General features: G+C 37.7%; 1 protein-coding gene across 2 annotated transcripts; it reads left to right on the top strand.

Moving 5' to 3' along the window:
- The first annotated feature begins 566 nt into the window (after nt 1-566).
- Nucleotides 567-22,535, top strand: LOC139686992 (ubiquitin-conjugating enzyme E2 J1-like). 2 transcript variants are annotated; one of them, XM_071584049.1, is made up of 5 exons: nt 567-701; nt 804-1,009; nt 6,129-6,319; nt 8,830-8,938; nt 18,222-22,534. In XM_071584049.1, exons 1-5 carry the CDS (start codon nt 665-667, stop codon nt 18,492-18,494), a joined length of 816 nt encoding a protein of 271 aa, XP_071440150.1. In that variant the 5' UTR covers nt 567-664; the 3' UTR covers nt 18,495-22,534. The 2 variants fall into 2 exon arrangements, with proteins under 2 accessions (XP_071440150.1, XP_071440151.1); XM_071584050.1 differs by having other exon boundaries at nt 568-701; nt 780-1,009; nt 18,222-22,535.
- The last annotated feature ends 241 nt before the right edge of the window (nt 22,536-22,776 follow it).

The raw sequence follows: 22,776 nt of genomic DNA on the forward strand, positions 1-22,776 counted from the left end.
TGCCTTAATGGGCACAGCAGAGTCATTGTTACCTATTTTCTATTTTTCACTTACTTTCCTTTACTTGAAACAATGCAATTGATATCCGCCTTTTGAATTGAAGGAACAGGTTTACATTTTTCCTCTAAGCACTTATATTGAGAAATATATATTGAGAAAAGTCCCACGAGGAAGGCCAAGAGACAAGTGCATAGGGCAAATAAAGAAGGTCGTAATACAGGGAACCTGTCAGAGGGCACGGGAATTAACACTAAATAGGGAAGAATGGAGGGCTGCAGTAAACCTCTCTCAGGAATCAAATACTGATGAAGGCACTCTTACTGAGCGCATACTAGAGTGCTTCAAATGCTGCTTGCTATAAGCTTGGTTCAATATGGCGCTCTAAAAATCATATAGAACGCAACTTTATTTATGGTATATATGTATTTGAAGTTTATCCCCTTTCCATAAGCACCTTCAGATTTGGCATCACTCATACGTGATTGCCGCGGACTTGGCAAAGAGCAGGCCAATAATCGATTGTGAGTTTTATGTCGAAATATAATCGAATCGGAAATGGCCACTTGTCATATGATAGGCGAGTGATAGGGTATAGTAGTCATTCGTAGTTCCCTAGTCACTATTTGATTACTCCTAATTTAATGTTATGATTAATGAATGAACAATGGAATCACAAACTATATATAACCCAAGAAGCCCAGGTATATTATGAGTGTATTTTTTTGTAAATAGTCTCCCATATTTGTTTGTTTTGATGGAGTGTTTACTTTTGTTGAAAGACTAATCCATGTTTTCTATAATAGCGGTAAAGCGACTTATGAGGGAGGCAATTGAGCTGAAGGATCCTGCTGATGAATATTTTGTTCAGCCTTTGGAAGATAATTTGTTTGAATGGCATTTCACCATCAATGGTCCACCATCGACGGAATTCGAGGGAGGAATTTATCACGGACGAATTGTTCTTCCGACAGAATATCCAATGAAGCCACCAAACATAATTATTTTGACCGTATGTTCCACGTTTTTGCTGTTTTGACTGTGTCGTCTCAGTATTAGTTTGTATATTCGTTGTTTATTCATATTTTCGATGAAACATTTTTGTTTTACCAGCATGTTGCTGTTTTATACCCACACCAGCCACCATTCCTTGCGAATATGCATCACTTTTTTTAGTTTTGTATTGCTGAATGTCCGTTCTTACGTTTATTGGGTGCTGTTCATGTTGTCAGATCGGTTATATTTCATTGAGAATTTATTAAGTTATGGGTGTCTATTATTTACTCACTAACTGTGGAAGATGTCATCGCACCAGCGGGATTTGATAGCCTACGTTATTTTTTCATCCCTCAACCGCTCAAAGGCCGTAAGTAATATTTATTCCGAGACGGCAAGATTGCTTTATCATTTCCAGTACAAATTTCTCCAAGTCGCTCAGAATAAAACCATATCAAATTCACACCTTAAGAAATATTGCTAGCCTACGATATTGTCACCAAACTCGATCTCCCAAGAGAAATAGATTCTTTCAGGAAATTGAAATTTATGTTAAGTGACGCAACCGATTCAATCCATGGTGTCTCAGCATAGATACGCGGTCAGTTTCTTTTAATTTTTGCTGTGGAAAAGTGTATTTTCTAGCAATTTGGGCGTTCCTTCTCGATATGGAGAAAACCAGGAATCATCTATGTGATTAATGGTTATGTGGTCTGCTAAGCGAAATAGCCCTTACTTAGCATGTAAGTATTATTTATGGCACCCATTTCCCAAACTGCATGTCTTCAAAAAATTATTGCTAATATAATGTAAAGAATTCTGTTAGGTCATGTAACATGCCACTAAGAGCAAGTTGGAGCAGGTTCATTTATTTAGCTGAGAATGGGCTTCATTGCTGAATATGCTTGTATTTATCTCTAAAGAGTTCTATAATATACAGTAAGCTGTATCTCTAGTGTTATCTGCCACTACGGTATCCATTCTTGGGTTCTCCTTGGTCGAATCGCTTAATCGTACTATTTTACATATTTGACCAGATCTCCATTTGGATACAGGTATATACATTAATGGAAATCAGGAAAAACATGATCTTATTTGTGCTCAAAAGTCGAACTAGCATAGCTCAAGATTTGTATGTTGCTGAAATCACTGCTTCCCATTGGTTTCCAACAATCAGTAAATATGTTTTTATCAATTTCATAGTCTTGAAATCGTGTGTGGAATATGCTTGAACTAGTAGACCATTTGTTTACCAGGCTGGGATCTAGAGCTTCAATTGCAAGGTAAGATGTCTCTCTATACCGTTATGCCCTGGGAGATGTGAAAATATGAACAGTGAGAGAAGTGTTTCTGTATGTTTGACCGTCTCTTGCTGCCCGGGCCCCTTCTCATCTTTTTGCCCTGAACTCTCTCCTAATAAGGGAGGGTTAACTCATGTCTTCAACTGGTCCCTCCCTCCCTTGTTGGAGCGTGTGTGTATTCCTCCATTTTGAGATAGTACCGCTCTCTGTTTGCCATTTTCAATAGGTAAGCATTGTAGGGCTGGGAATCAATGGATTTACACATCACTTGGTGACTAAGTGATCAAAGTATCACAAAAAATAAATATCTTATGCTTTTTGTATATCTCTGAAAAAAAAATTTCTAGACTTAAAGATTCCACTGGTGAGTCATCTAGGTGAGCATTTTGATGGCCACCCCTTGAGATATGAGGGAAGAAAAAATGCTCAGGGTATTATAAGGGTTTTCTCCCTACTTTGACTTAACATACAAGTGAGGGGGCCAGTATTTCACCTTTCTTATGCCCAAAAGGCTTCCACAGCTGCTGGGTTAAAAGCTTTGATAGCCAAATATTTGTCCTAATCATTTTGAAGCAGTGGCCTTAAAAATCATCCTAAACTTCTCCACTCTCATTCATGTAGCTTTGAGATGTACAAGTTTCACTTGTAATTAACACACGCTAACCCTGTAATTTTTGCCATGGAAATACTTCCTCAGTTGATTTCACAAATTGTTATTAAATGTAGAATTAGTGCATAAATTTGAAAGAATGTGTTTTTGATCTTTTGACTAAAGACTGTAAGCCTAATTTTTATTTACCCAGCTTAATTCCAGACTTATAAAAAACTGCCATTATGTCATCACAGCAATTATTTAATTAATGGTTTTTATATTGGACTTCACTGTTGATAATTAAACTATGTTATTAAAAAGGGGCAAATAATAATTTAACTAAAAAACTCTTAGTTTATGAAACTATTCTACAACCTAACTTTTTATTATTTTTAATTATAAAAAAGACTTCTGAGGAAATATATGCATACATTTTTATTTGAGAAAATGCTGAAATGTATTTTTTTAATTTATTTACTTACTGAACCCAAAACAGCCAGGTTTTGGCCTTCCAAATTGGATTATAGATGTTAATTTTAACAAGTTTTATATATATATATATATATATATGTGTGTGTGTGTGTGTACATTTTGTATATCCTAATCCTCATGATATATGTTAATCTGAATATCAATTTGTTTTTTTATTGTATTTGGAGACACATCACTCCAAGACGGTACTGAGTAAAGGCTTATAATATTTTTCATAAATAGATAAAAATTCACTAATATAGGCTAAATCCAGTGTGGGTATACATGCTGGATATTTTTTAGATTGAAAAAAGTTTTAAAAAATCCTTTGCCAACAATGCGGCAGCGTATAATTCCCTGAGAATTAGTTCAGGGTGTGGCAACATAACTTCCTTTTTTCGAACGAGAAACGCTTTCCTAATTCGTATTCACCCAACTTCATTCAAGACTTCTAAAATACCAGGATTTCAAACACAAAAACCCGCCAAATGGCAAAAACACAGGAATGGTGGGGAAGGTGGAATTGAACAGATCACAAGTGTAAAAGAGTTTTCTTGACTGGGACTTGAACCAGAGATCTTCTAACATACCGGGCTGATGATCTCAACCACTGGAGTTATCAAGGAAACAAAAGGTCACTGAAATCAGCAGGGGGAGTATATGCTACCAACTGCCCCGATTCATATATATATATGTGTGTGGGTTGCAGTAGTCTAGTGGTTGAGCATTGGACTACTGGGCAGAGGGCCTGGGTTCGATTAGCACACCTCTCGATACCCTCAGCTCTACCCAAGCCGTGTGATGTTTCGGGTACCAGGTCTTCCTGGGAAAACCATAGCTGGTACCAGGAAAGGAATGCCCCCTACCCTGATGCCTGTTGAGTAAATTTCACCCTCCATCGGGCTTAGTATTTGGTTAACTCTACCAGACCAACCTTCTGGTTGATTTCTGTGTTTATATTATTTGGTAGAGGTAGCACCTTTTTGGCATTCCCCTCGACTCCGTATCTTACAGTCAGTGACATACCCTGATGAGGTGGCTGGGGCCACCTCATCAGGGTATGACACTGACATCAGGGTATGTCACTGACATATATTATATATAACAAAATATGGAATTTTGTTATATATAATATATGTGTGGGTCGCGGTAGTCCAGGGGATAGAACGTTGGACTACTGACGGGAGGGCCTGGGTTCGATTCCCGGGTAAGCTACTCTGGGACCTGCGGCTCCACCCAAGCTACGTGATGTTTTGGGTACCAGGTCTTCCTGGAAAACCATAACCGGTACAGGGAAAGCAACTGGCCCCCCTACCCTGATGTGTGAATTTCACACGCCATTGGGCTTAGTGCTGGGTGAACTCTACCATCACCTACCAAACCGGCCTTCGGGTTGATTACTGTGTTTATGGTTTTATAACATATATATATATATATAAATGTATAATTATATGTGTATATATATGTACACAATTATGTGTGTGTGTATATATATATTACATTATGTTTATGATGATTGTGATGGTGGAGTTCATGTATAACTAAACATTATATGGCATGTGAAATTCACACATCAGGGTAGGGGGGCCAGTGCCTTTCCCTGTACTGGTTATGGTGTCCCAGGAAGATCTGGTACCGGAAAAATCACATGGGTGGAGCTGAGGGTGCTCCGCAAGGCTTGCCTGGGAATCAAACCTGGGCCCCCCGGTCAGTAGTCCAACGCTCTACCCCTGGACTACCACGCTCATAGTTCATTTTCATTGGTATGTTTCAGAAAATCTTAAATCAAGGTTGCATTGATTGATGTAACTACCGATAATTATTTTTTTATGAAAAAAGTTAAGAAAAGGCAAGTTCCTACTTCAATGACAGTGGATTGATACTTAATTTCAGGTTCCTTTATGTTATCAATTTTATTCTTGTTTCCCGCAAGGACCTCTTCAGACCTACCTTCAAGGGCATTGGAAGGAAAAAGGATATTCCAAGAAGAGAGCATATATGAACATTGCCAATGTGAACATTTAACTATTAATTGTAATACACTCCCTGTGCCTTCAAATTGATAGGCTGCCCTGCTGATAATTTTCCTGAGCTGGAAAATTTTGAACCACTCACACAAAAAAAGGATTTTTTACATTGCTGCACATGCAAATTGTTTTGAAAATTTTGTGCATTTTTTAAAATTTCTAATGCTTATACAGAAGGATAGTAGTATTTCAGCGTAACATACCTGTAATTCCTCAAAATCTTGTATAAAGTTTCATTGTTCCCTTTCCCCAGGGTTAGCATTGTGAAATCAGCCTAATTTTCATTGTGTCAAGAGCATAATTTGCTGTGATTATTGTCACGTTTTAATTTTCTCTTTATAATTTTCTCCGTTAACTTTACCACAATTTCACATGAAGGGTTAATCGTGGGAATGTTAAATTTAGCATGGGGTGTTGTGACTAGGTCAATTTGCATATTCATGAAATTCTACTTCTAGCTAGGCATTAGGAAAGTATCCCTCATGAATGTTGAGGAGCTGGTGTGGCCAGTGAATTATAATCACATGTGGATATGCAAATTGATGACTTGACTCTTTTAATATCTCCAAATTCTGGACAAGTGAACGTGGCCCGATTGAAATTCCATTGTGTCTGCTCAGTTAGCTCTTGAGCAAAAATTACCATTTATATAAAATACTAGTGCAGTTGAAATTTAATCATTTTGTGGTGATTTCGTGTGAGAATTTAATGTAAAAAAACTATGATTAATTTTTATCCTTTCAGCCAAATGGGAGATTTGAAACAAATAAAAGCATATGCCTGAGCATCTCAGGACATCATCCTGAGACTTGGCAACCATCTTGGTCAATACGCACAGCCCTTCTTGCTTTGATTGCATTTATGCCCAGTCCAGGGAAAGGAATGATTGGTGCTCTGGATTACACCGTGGAGGAACGTAAAGCATTAGCCCGAAGGTTGGTGACTTCAATTAACCTGATAATTTCGTAGTGTCCAGCAGGGAGGAGTGATGTATTGTGCTGGCCCCAGTGGTGGCAGGGCACCATTTGCACCAGGCAACCCAGAGGCCGTGGGTTCAATTCCTGCCTGATTGGGTTTTTTTCTACAAAGGGCTTGGTTGTTTGTAATCGTATTTGCTGTTATTTTCAAATTAAAAAGTCCTATGTAAAGGCCAAAAAATGGTGGTTTTTTGATTTATGATAAATAAAGACGTGGGATGGTACATGCGTAAGGAGGGTGAAGGGAAGAGTGCTTGTGAACTGAAAATTTGGTCACAATGGGCCAGGACTTGGTTACTTTCAAAAGTTATGAGTCAGTAATTTTCAAATGATGCAGATAGGAAATATAACGTTCACTATTCAGAAATGGACTGCAGCTAAATGCTGAATTTGGCATAGGATATAAGAGACTGCTTGAAATCTGGAAGTGATCATGCTTAGCGTTGTTTGCAACCCAGTGGAAACCTTAGAAAAGACAACTCAGCACTGTGGCAGCCATCAAGAGTGGGATAGGTGTTAAGTTATGGCCAAGTGAGGCTTGAGAAAAGTAGGAGTAGGGATATCCGAAATATATGAGAGAAGGGAAGTGTTTTTGGGCGGGGTTAGTTACCAACATTAGCTCATCCACACTGTGATAGAGAGTACGGGGTCCCGGCCATTCGTGTGGGAGCAAAATTTGGACATCACTTTTTTTAGCCTTATGGGGTTCCTATATTCACATATACTACTTGCAGAACTTCCTGGTAATTCTTATGTTCAGTATTGTTTTTCTTTTGGTATTTTAAAAATAATATTCAAAAATAAGTGCCTGATTTATGGATCGAAAACCTAAAAAAAAAAACTGGGTAATCTTGAATATAGTAATGCAGTAAAACCTTATACAATGGGCATAATTAGTTCTGGAATCTTTCTCATTCGGCAAAACACTAGTTTAGGGAAAAAATTTTTCCCATATAAATTAATGTAAAATATATTAATGCACTCTGTGCCGAATGAAAGAAATTATGTACTAATTATAAATATTTTTTTTAGGATCATCTTTTCACCTATTGCAGAATGAACCAACCAGGAATGTGAACTCGCTTTTAAAAACATTTATTAATGATATTTTCCAAATTCTTTTTTACTAGAAACCTGGGTAGAGATATTTGTTTTTGCTGATGCTTCAAAATTTTGTGAAAATGTGACCGAGCATTATCATTGTTAAATAAACTCCTAGCTTGTAGCCACTGCCTTATCAGGGGATGCTCTGTACACGTGGTACAGTTCTCCATGGCCTCCACATCACATTTAACCTGCTTGTCTGAACTTGCTCATGGAGTTTCTGAATGTTAAACATGCAGGGGTTTCATTTTCTGATTGTCCCTTGCCTAAGCACAATATAGCAGCATGAAATGACCTTTCTTTGGCTTTAGGCCAGGTAATGAATTCTCCTCTGCTCTTCTTTCAAAAGAGACCTGTCTTTTCACTATGTAAACCCTGTTGCTACAGGTAACCCTCAGAATCTACAAGCTTAAAGCCGTCAATGAGGTTTTCTGCTGCCTTGGATTTGGAGCTTGCTGCTTCGCCATGGCTCACAATGCCATGGATGCCGGCTCTTCTCTTAAACTTCTCGATCCATGCACGGCTCCCCTTAAATACTTATTCAGCCGTTGACTATCTTGACATTTTCTCAATGAGGTCATCAAAAATCACTTTTGCTTCTCACAAATGATATTCACATCAATAGTTATGAATTGCAATTACTTTTTGTTTATCCATATGGGAAGCAACCTTTCAACATGAATTGGAATACGTAACTGTTCCTGTCACTCCCTTTGAAGCATCTGTCTCCTTAGATTTCTTTTATACTTGAGGCTTGTGCAAATCGCTGACATAGACCAATTAATTGTGCATGCCTGAACAACCACACACTCACACCTTATTCTCGCTTTTCAGTGTCTTCCTTTTTCATTTCTGCCAGTTATGTTTATTCTCCAATGAGCAGCATTCTTCTTGCAGCATTTGCTTTGGGGATATTTTTTAAACTATCCACAAAATATTAATAAACTCTGCATGAAACAAATCTCAAATTATGTGTCTGAAAACAAGTTTGGAAAAACACGTGATCGTTAGAGCGACTCTTAAGATGCCAGTGAAATGGGTGCTGAACACAAACTGGAGACAATTATTCTGGGAATACCTCTCTCTGGCTACTCGTTATCTGATAAGTCTCATTAAGTGAGTCATTTTGGGGTAAAATATTTTTGCTAGTTATGTGAATTAATCCCTATGCGAGGCGTTCATTAAATGAAGTTCCACTTAACCTTTGATGCATACCTTTTACCATTTTGGCCAGGACTGATAATTTTGCTTTGCAATAGTGATACTCTTTACAAACAATCGCAAGAATAAATGTGTTGTTTACATTACACAGTTGAAAAGTTATTGTAATGTATTGTTCTGATGATGAAAATTCTTTATTTTAGGTCTCGGTGTTGGCATTGCCCGATCTGTGGTGATGTATCTCAGTTATTTGGCAGGAAGTCTCGACTGATAGCACGCCAAACCAATGATGTGGCCACAAGATCAAGTGTGGTAAGTTGTGCAACTATCTCCGTTCAAGTTTCTTACGGGAGTTCTAGGTTATTTATTTTCATTATAAAACAACACATGCTTCGCTAGGAAAGAAATGGATATTATGGAATAACAGTGTGTACATTTAAGTCATCAAACAACTTTCAAGGGTTTTTAGAGAGTAGTTTATTGGAGCATACCTTTTGGGGGTTTATGCTTAAGGTTACCAACTACTGGCTACTAGTGTGCTTCTACTATGTCCTGTTATCATCAAGGGTACTCACACATAACATGTACCCATACGAGGGTAGTTCAATAAGTACCCGTGTTAGAAATGAAGAAACCATTTTTTCCAAAAAAAATTTTTTATTTTTCAACATAGTCCCCTTTTAGAAAGATACACTTCTCCCAATCTTCCGGCCATTTTTTTAACCCCGCTAATAAATAGGATTTGTCGAACTCTCCAAGGGATCGAGATGGTGCGGGGGCTAACGTACTGGCTTCCCACCCTGAGGGCACGGGTTCAAATCCCGGCGGTGTTGAATATTTTTCAGAGGTATCTCGATCCCTACTTGAGGTGCTTTGTGGAGGGCACTTTGAGTGAGTACGGCGTCCGTCGGATGGGACGTTAAGCTGCGGACCCCTTGGCGCCTTTCGTAGAGAGTAGGCTAATGCCGACGCCGGGTTTCTCTCCACCCTTCATCCTTTCCTGTCCATCCCCTATGGCGCAAATGACCTTAGCTGTCGGTCGCCTCCCCTCAAAACTACTACTACTACTACTCGAACTCTCCAAAATATGCCTCTGTCTCGGCGACAACTTCCTCGTTTGAGCTAATTTTTTTCCCGCAAGCCATTTCTTCATGTTAGGGAATAGGACAAAGTCGCAGGGAGCCAGATCGGGTGAATACGGGGGGGGGGGGTGCTGCAGCAATTCATAACGTAGTTCATGCAGTTTGGCGGATGAATGTGCTGGTGCAATGGAGCAATCGCGGCACCCATCGGGCCGACAATTTTTTCATCGCCAACTTATCATGTAAAATATTAATTGCCGTTCCGGTCGACACACCCATGGCCTCTGCTACTTCGCGCACTTTCGTTCGTCGATCAGCGAGAATCATGGCGTGGACTTTTTGAATGATTTCCTCGGCAACCACGTCTGCTGGGCATCCTGGTCGCTCCTCATCAAAAACAGATGTTCGCCCATGCTTAAATTCGTTGAACCAATCTGTAGTCATAGATGGCAAAGTGCCCCCGTAAACAGCATCCAACTTTGCTTTTATCTCCTCGCATTTCATCCCATCCAAAAACAAAAAGCGAATTACCAAACGATACTGCTCTTGTTCCATTTTAGCAAAAATCACGAAACACATCTTACTCGAATGGCTGCCAAATCCAAACTAACCTTTAAATCAGTCTGAAATTTGTTTTACGTTGTTGTTGTTTGATAGATGGCAGCACACGATGATAACATAAACTTCCCTCGGGAACGCCCTTTGTCATCAAACACGGGTACACGGGAACTGCCCTCGTATGCATTATAGTTTTGTAAATATTACATTTTATGTTTTTTAAGGCAATATTAACGTACACCAACAAAAAAATTTTAAAGCCATCTCATTAATGGCACTTGGGTAATATGTATTTGATGAAGGTGGCCAGTGGAAAATAATGTGCAACATCATTTCAGATTTACCTGGGGTGATTTGTAAGATAACAACATGTATGGTCTCTCATTGCACTTGCTCTAAAAGGGATGTAGACTCAGAGCGTTTATTCTCCTCGCTACTGGTAACTCATAGTGCAGTTTGTGTAAGGAACATAGTTTCATGTAATTTAAATTCCTATAAGTATCTCTGTCGTGTCTTTTATGGAATCTCACAGTGTACTAAGGGTCTTAAATTGTGCATTAAACTAACCGGTAACATATCATCCTGCACTTGTACCCCCAAAAATTATAAATGGGGAGGATAAGGAAGTGGAAAATAGGTGCCCTTGACAGTTTGAATATTGGTAGAATTTTATTATTTCCATTTAAATGCAAATGTTGAATCATAATATTGAATATCCCCTGAGGGTCCTATGTGTAGGCCTTGTTGTTATCGATTTATTTTGCATGTAAATAATAAGGGGGCAATAAACTATACCTCAGACATTACTCATGATACTCTTACTCTTATGAAATGCCAGAGTATTTCAGTATTCATTCCGCTGTATATATTGTTTATTAATCTCTAAATTCCTGGGGGACTGTGGTTATTTTCCATTTTTTTAAGGTCAGTTGCTCTTTTAGCTTATCGTTAAATGCAACAATTTCAGAGTGTAAAAATCATTCACCTTGACTGGGATTCGAACCGGATCCCTAGATGTCCGTCCGAGTGCTTTAGCCAGTTGAGCTATCGAGGCGTCCTCTTCAACTCCAACATTTCAGAGTTGAAGAGGATGCCTCGATAGCTCAACTGGCTAAAGCACTCGGCTGGACATCAAGGGATCCGGTTCGAATCCCAGTCAAGGCGAATGATTTTTACACTCTGAAATTGTTGCATTGAAATGCATATTTGTAGATGAATCTGTTAAAAGTCACTGTTGTGGCATCTCCCACAGTTTCTTTAAAACTCATTGTTAAAGTGTATTGTTTTTTATTTTGTGTGCAACTGCAGTGGCATGATCCATACATCTATATTTCTTTTCCTTTTAATGTGTTTCTTAATGTTACTCAGAGACAGCCATATGGTGTATTTTGGCCTATAATATGCGCAATAACATATCTTTATTTCTCGCATACCCTATTATATTTCTATATAATTCAACTAAGGAGGACCTAGCCGTAAGGGGATCGAGATGGTGCGGGGGCTAACGTACTGGCTTCCCGCCCTGAGGGCACGGGTTTAAATCCCGGCGGTGTTGAATATTTTTCAGAGGTATCTCGATCCCTACTTGAGGTGCTTTGTGGAGGGCACTTTGAGTGAGTACGCCGTCCGTCCGGTGGGACGTTAAGCTGCGGACCCCTTGGCGCCTTTCGTAAAGAGTAGGCTAATGCCGACGCCGGGTTTCTCTCCACCCTTCATCCTTTCCTGTCCATCCCCTATGACGCAAATGACCTTAGCTGTCGGTCGCCTCCCCTCAAAACTACTACTAGGACCTAACCGTAAATACATGTTGAGTGTTTAGGACCCTCTGCTGAAGACTCCATTTTCTGAATGGAATAAGATACAGCTAGCTGGCCAAGTAAATTAAAAATTGTGCTGAATGAACAGAAAATACCACGAAATTACTCGAAAGCTTTGAATGGGAGCTGCTGGAAGCATTATTATTACACGGGTGACTGAACATATTGGATGATACAAATCACATTAGTTCAATAACACAGTGGAAATAATTCAAACCACCCATTACTTTGGAAGGTGAAAGCACAATGAGCTAAAGGAAACTGATTACCAGAAAATTATATAAGAAATCCCTTTTCCCCTCTTACCGTTCATGAAAACAACAGTAGAGAACAGCATGTAAAGCATTAAAAATACTCAACAGTAATATTTCCTAATGCCTCGGCATTAGGAAACTCATGATTGTTCAAATGGCTATGAGCTTAGCACCTCCCTACATGCCCTGATAGTCTCGTACATTATTCGTTTATTTACCTATGTAGTCTTTTAGAGGTCATAGCCCACATGCGTTTTGGGTTTTCAAAGAGAAAGAAAAGACAAGGAGTTTGGGATGGTGCGATGGCTAACATACTGGCCTCGAACCGAGAGGGCCAACGTTCAAATCCTAGCTACGGCAGTTATTTTTCAGAGTTATCCCAATCCCTGCTTGAAGTGGTTTGTGGAGAGCACTTCGAGTGAGTCCGTCGAATGGGACGTTAAGCTGCAGACCCCTTGGTGCCTTTTGTTAAGCTAATGCTGATGCCGAGTTTCTCTCGACCCTTCCTCCTTTCCCATCCATCCCTAATGGTGCAAATGACCTCAGCTGTCGGTTGCATCCCATAAAAACTACCACTACTCTTAAGAAAGGACAATTATTGGCTCTGGTCTAAAAAGCTACAGAATTTGAGGAAATTGTGATACGTGTGAACAGCTGTACTTGAACACCATAGAACAGCTGGTCAATTATAAATATGAAGGGGATGAACTGGAGGTATGGCAAATGGACCTTGTGATTGTCCTGATTGCAGAAATGCCAATTTAAGTTTTTAGATGAGACATTTTGGAGACCTCTCCTTCTCTGCCAATGCCATTGAGTCTCAAATGTTCATGTAAGTCACCCAATGACTGTCACTTGAGCCTGTGTTTAAATAAGGCGATGTAATTTATGAGACCAAGATTTATGGTATTGGAATTACTCATATACCTGTGATCTTTCCATATTTTTACATATGAATGTGATTTTAATGTGGGGAGTGGAGGCTAAATGGCCAAAATGTACTCCTTCCCAATCAAGCCATTTTTAAAATATATTTCATTTCACAGTCAACCATGCCCCCTATTACTGTTTTGGTGAAGATGGGCAGGTGACATTTTTATTGATGAAGACCTATGTTGTAACAACCATATGTGTATAACATATTTTGCCTGGTGTATTTCTGGCCATGTGCTATTTATGATTTTAAAGTAAAGTTTGTCCTATTTTTGTTTGCTGACAAAATGGGAGATACAAGTTAATTACTTTGTACAAATTGACTTTTGTGGGCCAGACACTTTCCTGCAGTCAGAAAAAATATTAGTTTCATATTTTATTTATTTATCCTCTACAATATTAAGGTTGGGAATGGGTTTGATTCAACGGCTCATCAAATTTTGCTAATCTTGCTAATGAATTAATATTCATCAAGTCATCTTTGGTCCTGGCATCCCACATCTAGCGTATCTTCTGAAATTTCAATCAAGATGAGAAAGCTTTTATTTGTAAATCTTAAGGACATAATGATGGGCGGGTGTGTCTGAATTTGTGAACATGTCCAAAACTTGCATGCAAAATTCTATTTTATTATTGCATATTCTGTACTGTATACTATAAGGCCTGTTTGAAGTCAAATAATAGGCATAAATGAAAGAAGATTGACTTTGCAGATTAAACTAGAATATGGAATTTCTTAAAATTTCAAGTGGAATCCGTGAGGTTAGTCTGAAAATACCACGCCATAACAGCACTTCTCTGAGGGTATCTCAGCGCAGCAGTGCTAACTCTGCCCCCCTTGCCTCTTTTCCCTCCCCCACTCATTGACTGCATATCCTGGCAACAGCCATGTGCGCAACAGGCTAAACTTGAGGCAGTTTAAGGTTGAGCACTCTCAATTTCACAAAACTACTCGGTGGGAAGTGACCCATATAAACTTGAGCCTGCTGAAGAGGCATCAATTCTTTACAGCTCTTAGCTAGTTGCTCCTCTAGTTTTCTTTCATTTCCAAGTCAATTTTACGTGCATATGTTGGAGGATGATTTTTGGAAGTGAACCTTTTTTGTAGATTTTTGAACATTTTATGGTGGGCTCACCCTGACATCCTTATTGGATATTTTGCTTCTGAATCAGCATCCAATAATAGCAAATCTTTAATGATGGTTTGATAGAATATTTAAAAAAACCTTCTTCCATAGTATTCATGAAAAATTAAATAAATTTTTATGCTGGAATCCTTTGGTATCCTATCCATGAAGGCACACTTTAAATGAGATTTACCCAAGCAACACAAAAAGTTTTCCACTCTTCCACATTAATAACTGAAAGAGATTGGAATGGTAGTTATGGGTGTGTTTTGTTCTATGCCTGTATTTAGCCTTCATCTGCTGCATATAAATTCTATCAAATGGCCTAGATTTTGAACTGGGGCAGGGACTGAATTGGGTTTTTCTAAAAATATATTTCGGACACAGAATGTTTTGACTCATGTCGATTGTTTTAACTTGGTGAAAATATTTTGTGGTACAAAGAATTATGGCTGAAACACCTCAGAATTTGAATATTGGTGCAATGAAAAGTTATTGGAACATTGTTCAGGAATGTTCCTGTGAAATAATACCTAAAGCTCACCGAAGATGTAATATTTATTTACCTTGTAGAGTCCCCTACAATTGTCACTTTTACTTGGTACATACATACTCTTACTCAGCCTACCGTAATAATGCACATCCTCCTTATATTGTTTTTGAATTTGAAACTTCTTAAAGAGAATATGTATTTGCGCACCCTCACACTAAAAAGCCTGTAATAAAAAAATAGTTTGATTTTTTCCATAGCAAGGCAAAAGTCTCAACTACCCAGCTAGGAGCTTTGCCCATTACTCTTTTTGGCAAAGTACTTCGCATATTCCATTTATCAAAGGTGTATGACATTGACTAAGATGGAGCCCAAAGAATATTACTGTCGTTTTTAAATATCTTTGGGGCTAAGGAGCTGAGCCAAGGTATTTGGGGTAGGGTGGAAAACCTTCCAGTGACCTACGAGGATGCAGCGGGTGACCTCCTGCCTCTCAAAAAGTCAACCACTCACCCACTGCCATTGTACTCACTTGGTGAATTTGTGTGCTACTTTGTCAAACCTCTGTTACTTTGTTTGGTTATTGTTTGTATTGCCAGTGTTTGAGTCTTCTGCAGTATTGCATTCTCCTTGGAGGGAATATTAACTTTAACTTTCAGTAAATATTTGTCCTAAGCTATGATTAAGCCATGGAAGAATCATGAATTTTCAAATCCAAACCCAATCACAGCAATTAACTCAAAGTTGGTTATGATGGGTGAGGGTAGAGCCCACTCCATGCTAAGGTCTTTGGCATGTGAAATTCTCACTTCAGGGTTGGGGACTTACCTCATCAGATCCCAACATTGCCTGCATATTTGTCGAAAGGCCTAGATCCTAAAACGTGGTATAACTTGGGTGAAGCTTGAGGTACGCTTAGCAATCACCTACAAAGCCAGCCTCCCCAAGCCAAACACCACCCACTAGGCTAACACTCCTCTTTCCATTGTCAATTATATTATTTATAGTTCCTTATACTTGAGTTTGAAGTGGGAACCTTTAGAATATACTGGTAGGTAAACTGGTTGCAGTTAACTGTTGAACTAAAGAAGGTGGTGTGGGATTTTTCCAAAAGTTGACTAATTCCTTTATTGAGTCTGTTATGGCCAATCCTATCTGTCAGATTAGTCCTAAAAATAAAATCCTTACACTGTCAACAAAGAAAAAGATGAAATTATATTTGGTTATATGGTAATGGCAACGCTGTCATTTTTAACCAGAAGGTAAGCATTTTCTGCGAAAGAAGGATGACAATGGTGGGGGTAGTTTTAGTAGTGTTGGTGGAAATGACTGATAGCCGAGGTCACTTTTGCCATCAGGGGAATTGGTGGGTAATTTATGAGAGATGAAATATTTTTAGGAAATGGGGAAGAATTGACAGAATGGGGAAGGATGAACAGAAACCTGGTGTTGGCATGAGTTTACTCTTATTGAAATGTGCTAAGGAGTCCACAGTTTAATGCCCCATCCAAGTGGAGTATGACGGATGGCGTACGCCACTTGAAGTGCTCCCCATTGCACGCCAAGTTGGGATTGAAATGCCTCTGAAAAATTCACTCACTGCCAAGATTCAAACCCAGGCTCTCAGGATAGCAACAACCTGACCCCCAATTTAGTTGATTCACTGATTATACTAGGGGCTGCTTATGGATAGAAATCACTTTGATTAGATGCAAATGGAAAATGTTTTCTCCTGAACATGATATAGAATGTTTAAGTTCCAAGACTTAAATCTAAACATTTTTTAATATAAAATGCAATTTCTCGGTGAGAGAAATTGCTAAATTCTAAGACTGGGTTGCTGTGATTCAATTTGTTCGAAAAACAAGGTGCAATCACCATACTATCGGGCTATCTTCGGTACTTGTATCAGCCCATCGGGGACCAAGTACTAAATTTTCCAGTGTTGAGGCTTTGACTTTCTGCTTATAAGGATTCATTTTAATGAAGGATTATGCATTCAGCAGCTCTCCTGTAGTTAATTTGGAGATTTTTGCTGAACTAACATCAAAGAGGAGTTGGAAAGAGGGACACAGAAGAGGTGATAACAAGATTTTTTATTTATTTTAGTTTTTTGAGTTTATTAAGCATTTGAAACTCAAAATTAGGTTGCATCTGACTGCATATTAAACATCTACTCGCCCTTATGTTCTCAGATGGTTTCAGAGGCCTTTAGAAGTAAGGAATATTATGAGTGTATAAACGTTATTTCAATGCGTGGAGTTTTGAAATCATCTGAAATATCATAAATTGTATGAAGCTACCCATGTGCCCTCTGCGACAAAGAAACAGTATAATATTTAGCCTCCCCTTTTCCTTCTACTAAATTACTTGAATTTCTTATGATACCAGTATTCAACATTCTGTGGTGTAGGATACTATAATAAGGGAAGACAGTATGTATCAATTTGATTTTTCTGCCACTTCTTTTGTATACCCTTGAATAATGTTGTACAATTACCCCTTGTAATTATTTAAAATTTCAACCAGCCAAAAATTTGGAAGGAATTTGAAATATCTGGTATAAAAAAATGGATTAAAAAATTCCCATGATAAAGGTGTTTAATTTAAGTCAATACTTTAGTGTCCATAATATCATTTTGCCTATTTCTGCTCTAAAGACAATGGAGACATATGTTTCTTCATATGAATTCATTGATTTAGGTTAGATATTTAAAATTTATTTTGTAAATATCATAGTTGTATTTTATTTAATATTTGCGGGGCATCGTCTTAGTTAGGAACACTGTCAAAGCTAGGAACCATTCTATTCATTATTCAGTGATAGGTAGTAATGATCATTGCACAGTTGCTTATGTTGTCGGCCAGTTCTATGGCTGGCCAGATCTGCTTTTCACTTGGGTTAAGTGCCATGCAAACTTATTTGCCCACCAAATCCTGCACCAATGGACCTGGTAAGTTTACAGTTAATATTTTTACACAATTTTCAGGAAGAAAAAACTTGATCCCATTAGTATTTATCATGTTGTTTTTTTCAGAAGTGTTGGTATTGGAAATGGAATTTCACCCATTTTTAGACTTTTTCTCCAACTTGATATGTGTACTCAAACCTTTGAGAGCACCATGAGCACCATGGTCTAAATACTTGCAAAAAAAACTCCTAAAGGGAATAATCAAAAGCCATAAAATGTGGTCACTTGACTTGTGAGGAGGTCATAAGAATTACTCAGATTTTTTTCATGGACCCCTACCATGTTTTCATTATTAAGCTTTTGTTGCCATTTTGTATAATTTTCAATATTTGTAATTATTTGTTTTGGTTATATCCCTGTAGGAAGAAGTAAACAAGTCAGCGCTTCAGCCTGGGGCCCTAAATAACGATGGATGCTTTCTTACGTACAAAGAAAATGATGTGCAATGCAATGAGCAGCAACGGGCCCTGATTTCTACCTTGGGTGTGAGAAGTCATGATTCTAGACCATCAGTCATTTCTCATGTAATGACTTCAAGGCCTCAAAATTCAGAAATTTTTAAAAGCTATGCCCCCCTGAGTATAATAATTGCATTGATTGCACTTCTTGTGTTTCGAAGGGTATTTTTATTGTGATATTGGCTCTTATAATTTTTGTATATTTCATTAATTGTGATTCAGAGTTTACCTAATGTTTGTAGAATATAGATAATTTTTGTAATGAGTAAATGCTAGGGATGTGTGAAGCAGCATTTTTTTCAATGAATTGAATGTTAAGAGATTATATATCTGTAAATAACTAATATGTTATGTAAAGTAATTGTTTTCAACTGGGCACAGAACTCTTTACCAATTAACTGGCCAGGTGTGGCAACTTACAACTCGAGGAGGAGCTACTGACAGGAGTCAATGGCTTCTACTCCCAGCATGGCACAATACTAAAAGTGGCAGTCATTTGAACCTATTTTTTTCCTAAGCCAAAATTCTGTGTTTTATTTCAAGTCCACACATTTTATTCACAATGAAATTGTTTTGATAATTGGTGTTAGTTGTGTAAATGCTTCAGTTATTCAGAGGTATTTCAAAATAGGACGTAAAACAATAACAGCTAAGGAGAAATGATGGCAATAACTAGTGGGTGTCAAGGTCTAGAGTTTTGGCGTTACTGAGGACTGGCACCAAGTTTCAAGCATGACGTACATTAGTCCAAGATGCATTCAAGCTCCAAGGTCACCCAATTTTTTTCTTGGGACTGAGAGAGAACAGAGAGATGTTTTGAACTTAAATTTTGCAGGAACTCATAATTAATAAAATGCATGTATTGCTTCACCATACACATAGTTCACACAGTGTATATAGTTGCCACTAGAGTAAGGAGCATTTGGAGTACTTAAAATGGCATCATTAAGTGTAGAAGAACAGAGTGTCATCCGTTATTTCCACTTGGCATGGCTCATTACCCTTTAAAATTCTATTGCGATTTAGTAGGACGTGAGGTCATTGTTTTATTGATGTGAAAAATGTGTGTTTGTAAGTGTGATAGTTAAAAGAAAGGCTGAATTGTGTGTGACAATGAATCCATTTAGCCATGGTCTTGGACCAAGCAGTTTTGACAAGAGGGCAAAAGGATCCCATGCAGAAGAATTCTCGGTGGCCTTGGGATCAAGGCATCAACATCAAGAAAAATTGTACGTTTGCAGGGATATGATGTGGTGAAGTTGCAATTTTGTGCTGTAATTTTTGGTCAGAGAAAATAAGAGATATTGGAATTTGAATACACTTTGTGTATCCTAATGTAAATATTAATAATGAGCTAGTTCTTCTTTTGGTGGAGTAGTGGAATGTATTTTGATGGATTAGGAAGTTAAGTGAAGTTGTGAGGGAGTGGTAGAAAGGTATGTGCAAAGGTGAGACAGTATATGGGGATGAACTCAGCATGGAAAGAGTGGAGTTTATACTATTTCCATTTTCTTCTTAGATTTTAATAAAGGTCAAAATTTTAGGCATTATGTGAGTGCAATGTCGTGTAAAACTAACTTTGAGCTTTGAAAAATGTAACTCCGAACTCTTACCTACTTACTTAACATTTTGAATGTATTAGAGCCTTAAGTAAAACAATCATCATCAGTTTACTGTGAAAGGTGAATATGGAATGCGTAAAACAATATTAATTGGGTAAAATAATAATTAGCAGCTATGCCCGTCTTTGCTGAATGAATTTTTCATTACAGCTGTAACCTTTTAATATGTATTACAGGTCTTTTTAAGTACTTGAGCTGTTTCTTCATCACAGTGTTATCTGTGGGTAGGTGATTTTGCAGATGCTTTGGACAAATGCGATTTTAATCTTTGTGGCATAATGAACACTTAATTTGAAAAAATGAATTGATGCCCTTTAAAAGTTATAAATACTTTTGATATGATTTTGTACCTGATACAACAGCTGGAAAAAATATGCAATTTAATTGTCAATCCTCATTGAAGTGAAGGAATTAAAATCTTAATAATGAGTGAAATATGTGCTGCCATCTGTGTGAAATTTTTTTCAAAATGATTTTTTTTAATCTTAAAAATTTCCTGAAAAGTATATCTAAATTGAACCTACGTTACCGTGCAAATTGTTACTCTATTTATGCAAAAAAAAATTAGAAGCCAGAGTACATTTTGAAGTTGAAAAAATTTTCTTATAGGTCGAGAAATATGGTGATTAAATTTCAAATAATATTAAATAAAGTTAAAAGCTGGAGTGAAGGGTTCATTACGGAGAACATCAAATGAATCCCAGCTTGTGGAGCTAGAGTGCTGAATCCCACTTGTGGCCAGGGTGCAGAAGGCCTCGGTTGGGGGTTGTTATAACTCTTGGGGTCTCTCCATCTCAAAAGGCACCCCTGGTGGCAGGGTAGCCCTCTATCACATGGTGGCAGACGTTGGTACCAGAGGGCTTAGCCCCTCTCAAGTCTCCAGCTTTTATTACAGTAGTGAATCCTGAAGCTAAGACCAGAGATTATTAGGTTGTTATAGAATGTAAAATACTATTAAAATTTTTCAGTGGTATCCCATCCCTACCCGAGGTGCTTTGTGGAGGGCACTTTGAGTGAGTACGCTATCTGTTGGTTGGGACGTTAAACTGCAAACCCCTTGGTACCTTTCATAAAGAGGAGGCTAATGACAACGCAGGGTTTCTCTCCACCTTTCCTTTCTCATCTATCCCTAATGGTGCAAATGACCTCAGCTGTCGGTCGCCTCCCCTAAAACTACTAATATTAAAATTTATCTGATATTTAATATAAACTCATCAGAAGTTGTGAGGATCTTATAAAATACCTTGCAGTGGCAATGTCAGCGAAAATTAATGGTGTTAGAAGTCCAGAATGATCTGTCCATGGTGTGGTTTTAAATTATCTTTTTGGTTGCTCAGGAGTTTTTCACTGAGGGAGCCAAATATTAAACTGCCTGATGACTGTTATTGTTAAGGTGTGGCATTTTGTCATTAATTATACCAATAGCATTCATAATATTTTTTCATTATTTCTTGTTACTTAAACCATAGTTTTCAAATGTACAAGTCCCACAGATTGATTGATTGATCATCATAGTGGTTGCTAAGTTAAACAGCCTCAGTGTATCAAGATAAATTGTGTGGGCCATCCAAGAGATATGAAAATGATCATTAATTGAACCAAAGATACGGGTTTTTTTAAATTAAAAATGAGGTCTTCAAATAAAATTTGCTTAAATTAACTGGACAATGTTTGAATTAGATATAATCCACGAGACACTAAGTAATTTTTTAATTATTCTTCCAGAAATATGTTAATATTTGACTGATCTCTGCCCTTGAATAGGAAAATCCACATCTAGTGTTATGTGTAATTCCAGCAAGTTTGCAAAAAAATGTTTTTATAACACTACCAAACTATGGTTGGTTTTGGTTTACAAAGTTTTTGATCAGAGGCGCAGGACTATTTCTCCAGTGTTGATATCAAAAATTACCCCAAGATATCATTGCTACATCAGTAGTTTGACTTAGATGTAACATCTATCTAATGAGATAATTTGAACTATGAAATATATTTTAATAGGTTTTTATGTCCTAATCTGTAAACTATTTTTATTGTGTGTATGATTTTAGGTACCTATGGAGGAAATTTATTCTTTCTTGGAATATGTTCAAGTGATCACTATCTATGCAATATTTGAAGTAACAGGCAGTAGGTATTTATAATTACTGTCCTTTTTTTAAATATTGAATCACTAGCCTAAATTTATTGCACTCTTTTGTTCGATTTTTTAAGCCAATACTAAAATGAGTTCTGTGTAAATGAAAAAAATTTGCATGAATGCAACACTTACTTCAATTATGTGATGCTGCTTTAAGCGCTGAAATATCAACTGGAGCAGAGTCGCTTGCTGATGTGTACAGAGATGTGAACAATTTGCTAACTGGAAAAATCACTTGCTAAGGCAAGAATAGATATCAGCTAGTATTTTATGTACAGTAATTAGTCAGAACATATTGTTCCTATAAAACCACTTAGATATTCATAAAATTGATTGAATTGAACTCTTACGGCTAGTAGTATTGAATAAATGAAAAAATCTAATAGCTGTAAACAGTATACCTTTCAAAACAAAGTACAACTGAGGTTAGTTGGCAAACGCCACAAGTCAAAGGAAGGGTAATTAAGGAAAGGGATGAGGAAGGTTCTGAGAAAGGTTCACCTTTTTCATCCCTTTCCTTTTTTACCCTTTCCTTTGACTTGTAGTGTTAGCCAACTAACCTCATTTGTTCTTTGTTTTGAAAGGTAAACTGTTTGCAGCTATTGGAGTTTTTTCATTTATTAAATATTCATATTGGAAGAAGACACCTCGGTAGTTTGACTGTTGAAGCACTCTGCTGGAAATCAAGGGGTCCTGG

This window comes from Hetaerina americana, unplaced genomic scaffold, assembly GCF_022747635.1.
Source record: "Hetaerina americana unplaced genomic scaffold, ioHetAmer1.1.p SCAF_16, whole genome shotgun sequence".
Lineage (NCBI taxonomy): Eukaryota > Metazoa > Arthropoda > Insecta > Odonata > Calopterygidae > Hetaerina > Hetaerina americana.